Source organism: Rattus norvegicus, chromosome 4 (genome assembly GCF_036323735.1).
Source record: "Rattus norvegicus strain BN/NHsdMcwi chromosome 4, GRCr8, whole genome shotgun sequence".
NCBI lineage: Eukaryota > Metazoa > Chordata > Mammalia > Rodentia > Muridae > Rattus > Rattus norvegicus.
Window position 1 is genome coordinate 101,495,640 of NC_086022.1, and position 6,553 is coordinate 101,502,192.

The 6,553-nt window shown below is 37.0% G+C and overlaps 1 gene segment (V, D, J or C); it reads right to left on the bottom strand.

Moving 5' to 3' along the window:
• Positions 1 to 1,762: 1,762 nt before the first annotated feature.
• Positions 1,763 to 2,404, bottom strand: LOC102556171 (Ig kappa chain V-VI region NQ2-48.2.2-like). The segment is given in 2 exon segments: positions 1,763 to 2,095; positions 2,265 to 2,404. Coding segments are annotated over 2 exon segments (360 nt in total).
• Between the last annotated feature and the right edge of the window lie 4,149 nt (positions 2,405 to 6,553).

The window sequence follows — 6,553 nt, forward strand, 5'->3', positions numbered from 1 at the left end:
TCCCCCAAAAAGTCTCGTTCACTGGGGGTTCAGTCTTGGCAGGACCAAAGGCTTCCCCTTCCACTGGTGCCCTTACTAGGCTATTCATTGCTACCTATGCAGTTGGAGCCCAGGGTCAGTCCATGTATAGTCTTTGGGTAGTGGCTTAGTCGATGGAAGCTCTGGTTTGTTGGCATTGTTGTACATATGGGGTCTCAAGCCCCTTCAAGCTCTTTCTGTCCTTTCTCTGATTCCTTCAACGGGGGTCCCGTTCTGAGTTCAGTGGTTTGCTGCTGGAATTCGCCTATGTATTTGCTGTATTCTGGCTGTGTCGCTCAGCAGAGATCTACATCTGGTTCCTGTCGGCCTGCACTTCTTTGCTTCATCCATCTTATCTAGTTTGGTGGCTGTATATGTATGAGTCACATGTGGGGCAAGCTCTGAATGGGTGTTCCTTCTGCCTCTTTTCTAAACTTTGCCTCCCTATTCCCTGCCAAGGGTATTCTTGTTCCCCTTTTAAAGAAGGAGTAAAGCATTCACATTTTGGTCATCCGTCTTGAGTTTCATGTGTTCTGTGCATCTAGGGTAATTCAATCATTTGGGATAATAGCCACTTATCAATGACCGCATACCACGTGTGTTTTTCTGTGATTGTGTTACCTCATTCAGGATATATTTTTCATGAGCACAGGAGGTATTTCCATCTTCTGAGAACTTCTTCAATTTCCCATGATCATCTTTATGCATCCTTTGCTTTGCTAGGACTAGGTCAAACAACAGACAATGAGAAAGTTTTCTTGACAAATAATAATAGATTAATAATTTGCTAAAAACTTAGCAATATCTTGACTTCCTATGATGGCAACACTTTCTCCTAGAAATGCAGAAAAATAGGCTGGAAACTGTGTCTTTTGATTTCATACCAAGCAACTTAAATTGTAAAATTGAAAACAAAATATTACATAATTATTCCTTTCTTATTAAAAGTAAGTTAAATATAATTAAATGTAATAAATTTCAAATGCAATTGTACATTTAAATAGTTTAAATGTTTCTGTATTTAGAATGATAAAATTTCCTTATGAATTTTATTGTTGACAATAAGGTATACACAAATGGATATGTGGATACATAGATAGATAGATAGATAGATAGATAGATAGATAGATAGATAGATAGATATAAAGAAAAATAATGTATAGTTATTAGTTCTCTGTTGCCTAATTTTTTTCCTTATTAGTGGACTGTTTCAATTCCTCTTCATGAGAATAGAAGATAATATGCATGAGTGTTGAGAGATTTTTTTTTATTGGAGAGAAAATCATTTCAAGCATATATTAACAGGACAATGTAGTGAAAATAAGGTCTGTTAATAAAAATCTGAAGACACAATAGAACAGATACTACTTTTTATAGGATAACAGCAGCAGTGTACTTTGAGTAAGTGACTATACTGAAGAAAAAACACATACAAATAAGATCCTAAAATCAGGGAAAGTAGCAGAAACTAGATGTGAAATTTCATGTGGACCACCAGTAAAATAGCTGAGAAGTGAAGTGCCTCCCACATTTGCCTTCAAAAAAAAACAGAGAAAAAGTGAGACTAAACATAAAACAGGCAAAGTAGATTATTTGAGAAAAACACTGGCATACAGTGGAATATTGTGATAGTTATCCAAAGATGAAAATGACACTGTAAAGCAGTACACCATGTGTAGACTATTGCAATCAAACACTTGGCTGCATTTAGTCTCTAGGAGTAAGTTGCTGGGCCGTAAGGAGTTAGGTTATTGTTCATGTCTGTATCACTGTGTGGGCGGGGTACTACAACACTGCTGGCAATAATAAGTGGCAGCATCTTCAGTCTCCATGGTGTTGATTGTGAGAGAATAAGAGGTCCCAGACCCACTGCCACTGAAGCGATCTGGGACTCCAGAAGCCAGTTTGGATGTGTCATAAATCCAGAGTTTGGGAGAGGTGCCTGACTTCTGCTGGTGCCAGTTCATGTAGATTCCACTGGAGCTGGCATGACAGGTGATGGTGACCTTCTCCCCAGGAGATGCAGCCATGGTTGTTGGAGACTGAGGGAGCACATTATCTCCACTGGACACTAAGACTAGGGAAAAGTAACATGTGGGCAGTTAGTAGATATAGAGATAAAAAAGTACTTTCATACCATCCAATATTCAGAATGAAGAAAAAGAAAAAAGTATATTTTAGATTCAAATTCCCCAGAGAAAAGAATTTTCATTGGATTCTTAGCTCATACTCCATGTCCCGGTTACCTGTGATACTGATTAGCAGGAAGCTGAAAATCTGCACCCGAAAATCCATTGTGTACTTGAAGTTTGGTCCCTGGAAATTGCTGCTATTCTCATAAGTACATCTCTTTAAAACAGCTGTGAGAGGTTTGTGGTTTCTGAAAATGAAGTATGCAAATAGCAAGATATAGTCTGGGCAGTTCTTGGCTTATAAACATGTGGCCTGTTAACTAAGGCAAACCAGGTTAAACCAGGACAATGTCTATTTATTTGTAGTCATAACAATAATAAAGAAGGAAATATCTGTTTTATCTTTCCTCAGTTTTAGGGGGTAAAGCTCTGTTCTATAGTATTACCAATGTTTCCCTAAAGACAAGAGTTATTTGATCCATTTAACAGTGGATGTTCAGTTGAGTCGTTTGAGGTATATTACCCTCATAATAAAGTTTTATCAAGATCCACTGTTTGTAATGATCACTGACAGCCTTATCTGCTTCCTGCTTTCCTGAATGCTGTTCAATAGATACCTCACCTACTGATTCCAATCTGTTCAGGTTATCATTCACACAAAGATAATGAAAAAAATATCCTCCAAATGTGATATGGAGACCAGGTGAGCTCAGAGAGTTCCTGCAGGAAGTACTATCCCGAGATAGATGGAAACAGAACTCTCCCAATGAAATCAATGGAAACACTGGTACTGCTGGATTTAAGGGAACCTGAGGTGGAGATTCATGAAAATGCACTCATCTAAAACTACTCTGAATAATCACCATTCTCAGTATTCACTGTGCTCTGTAACTGATTCATTCATATTCTATTTATTAACTAAAAATATCTGAGAGCACTTTTCAAATAAATTACATTTTATTTATTACAGTTTATCAGCACCTTAATATCCAAAATCATGTATAATTTTGATCAAGCATTTTACTTACAGCAAAAACAAAGGGAGTATGGGAGGACTTGCATATGGAGGCACTGGGAGGAGAGGAAAGGCTGATATAGAGTTATAAAGTGAATGAATGAATTTATTTTTTCTCTATTTTTTATTGGATATCTTTCTTTATATACATTTCAAATATTACTCCCTTTCCCGGTTTCCTGTGCATAAGTCCCCTATCTCCTCGCCCTCCCCATAAGTGTGTTCCCTCCAATCTGAACCCCCAACATACTCCTTTAGTGGGGATCCAACCTTGGCAGGACCAAGGGCTTCCTCTTCCACTGATGCCTCTACAAGGCTATTCTCTGCTACATATGCAGTTGGAGCCCTGGGTCAGTACATGTATATAATTTGGGTAGTGGTTTAGTCCCTGGAAGATCTGGTGGGTTGGCATTGTTGTTCTTATGGGATTGCAAGTTCCTTAAACTCTTTCAATCCTATCTCTAATTCTCCCAAAGTGGTTACCATTCTCAGTTCAGTGGTTTGCTGCTGACATTCATGCTCTGGAGGTTTCTCCCAGGAGAGATTTATATCTGGTACCTTTCAGCATGCACTTTTTGCCTCCTCAATTTTGTCTAGATTTGGTGACTGTATACATATGGGTCACATGTGGGGCAGGCTCCGAATGGCCATTCCTTCAGTCTCTGCTCTAAACTCTGCCTCCATATCCCCTCCTATAGATATTTTTGTCCCCCCTTTTAAGAAGGAGTGGGAGCAGCTGCAGTTTGGTCATCCTTCTTCATGAGCTTCCTGTAGTCTATGGATTGCATCTTGATTAATTTGAGGTTTTGGGCTAATATCCACTTATCACTGAGTGCATACCATGTGTTTTTTTTTCTGTGATTGGGTTACCTCACTCAGGATGATGTTTTCCAGTTCATTCCATTTGCCAATTAATTTCATGAAGTCATTGTTTTTGATTGCTGAATAGTATTCCATTGTGTAGGTGTACAACATTTTTTGAGTTCATTCCTCTGTCGAAGGGCATCTGGGTTCTTTCCAGCTTCTGGCTACTATAAATAAGGCTGCTATGAACATAATGGAGCATGTGTCTTTGCTGTATGTTGGAGTATCTTTAAGGCATATGCCCAGGAGAGGTATAGTTGGACCCTCAGGTAGTGGAATGTCCAATTTCCTGAGAAAACTCCAGACTGATTTCCAGACTGCTTGTACCAGTTTGCAGTCCCACCAACAATGAAAGAGTGTTCCTCCTTTTCCACATCCTTACCAGCATCTGCTATCACCTGAGATTTTTATCTTAGCCGTTTTGACTGGTGTGAGGTGGAATCTCAGGGTTGTTTTGATTTGCATTTCCCTGATGACTAAGGATATTAAACATCGCTTTAAGTGCTTCTAGCCATTCAATATTCCTCAGCTGAGAATTTTTTGTTTAGCACTGTGACCCATTTTTTAATAGGGATATTTGACTCTTTGGAGTGTAACTTCTTGAGTTCTTTGTTTTTTTGGGGGGGGGATACTAGCCCTTTATCAGATATAGGATTGGTAAAAATATTTTCCCCATTCTGTTGGTTGTTGTTATGTCCTAATGACAATGTCCTTTTCCTTACAGAAGCTTTGTAGATTTATGGGGTCCCATTTGTCGATTCTTGATCTTAGAGCATAAGCTATTGACGTTTTGTTGAAAAACATTTTCCCAGTTCCCATGTGTTTGAGACTCTTCCCCACTTTTATTTCTATTACTTTCTGTGTATCTGATTTGATGTGGAGGTCCTTGATCCACTTGGACTTAAGCTATGTACAGGGTGAAAAGAATGGAATGGTTTGCATTATTGTACATGTTGACCTCCAGTTAAACCAGCACCATTTGTTGAAAATGCTGTCCTTCTTTCCATTGGATGGTTTTACCTCCTTTTCAAAGATCAAGTGACCATAGGTTTATGGGTTCATTTCTGCATCTTCAGTTCTGTTCTACTGATCTATCTGCCTGTCTCTGTATCAATACCATACAGTTTTTATGACTATTGCTCTGTAATACTGCTTAGAGTCAGGAATGGTGATTCTCCCAGACTTTTTTTTTTAATTATTGAGTATAGTTTTGACCCTCCTGGTTTTTTTGTTATTCCAAATGAATTTGTAAATTGCTCTTTCTATCTCTATAAAGAATTTAGTAGGAATTTTGATGGGGATTGCATTGAATCTGTGGATTGCTTTTGGTAAAATGGCCATTTTTACTATATTAATCCTGGCAATCCATGAGCATGGGACATCTTTCCATCCTCTGAGATCTTCTTCAATTTCTTGAAGTTCTTGTCATAAAGATTTCTCATTTGCTTGGTTAAAGTCACACTAAGGTTATTTCATATAATTGGGGACTATTATGAAGGGTGTCATTTCCCTAATTTCTTTCTCAGCTTGTTTATCCTTTGAGTAGAGGAAGTTTACTGAATTTTTGAGTTAATTTATACCCAGCCATTTTTCTTAAGTTTTTTTATTTTTTATTTTTATTTTTAAAAAATAGTTTTACATTACCTTAGGAAAAGGTCATATTATATTCCTATAACTTCAAAGTTAGCATAGCCATGATAAAACATGTTTTTTCTCTAGATCTTCCTTAAGACTTATTTCTCATTTCTCCCTTAATGATAAACTTCTGTTTTTATCAACAATTATGAAAAACAACTTAAGGACTCTGTCAATAGATAGACATATTGAGAGAATCTGACCAATTATTGAATTGTTGAGTTCAAGGTAATTATTAAGTATGGTTTTGTGAGCACACATTTCTAACAAAATGGTTACTCTTCCTTCCAAATAATGCATGGTCTCATTTTTCCTAGCATTTAGTAGCTAGTTGCTAGTTTTTTTTTCTTGTTACATTGGAATGAAGAGTCTTCTATTATTTTTTGTGAATACATGTTTTGCAATACAAATAAATTAGCATATTATTCAATGAAAAAGAAAAGAACACCTTAATTATCATCACACTAAACCTGAAATTAGTGTTGGATACTGAGGAAACTTGATAAAACAAAATTATATGTGTGTCTATTCCATTGAGAGAAAAGGATATGTAATCTTTTTTTGGATTTATTTATTTTATTCTGTGTTAATGAGAAGTTTGCCTGCATGAATGTATGTGCATAACATACTTGTTTGATACCCAAGAAAGCCCCCCAAAAAAGCTTAAGATACCTAAGATACCCCAGTATTGGAGTAATGAATGACCATAAACTATCATGTAAATATCACCAATTGGGTCCAGGTCTTCTACAAAAGCAAAAAAGGCTCTTAAATGCTAAGAGATCTCCTAATCCCCCAGCAATTGTTAATAACTCAATTTCCTCCAAGAGCTCTTAATATTATGATTAAAATGACTATCATCTGAAATAGGTAGAGATTGGAGATCTCC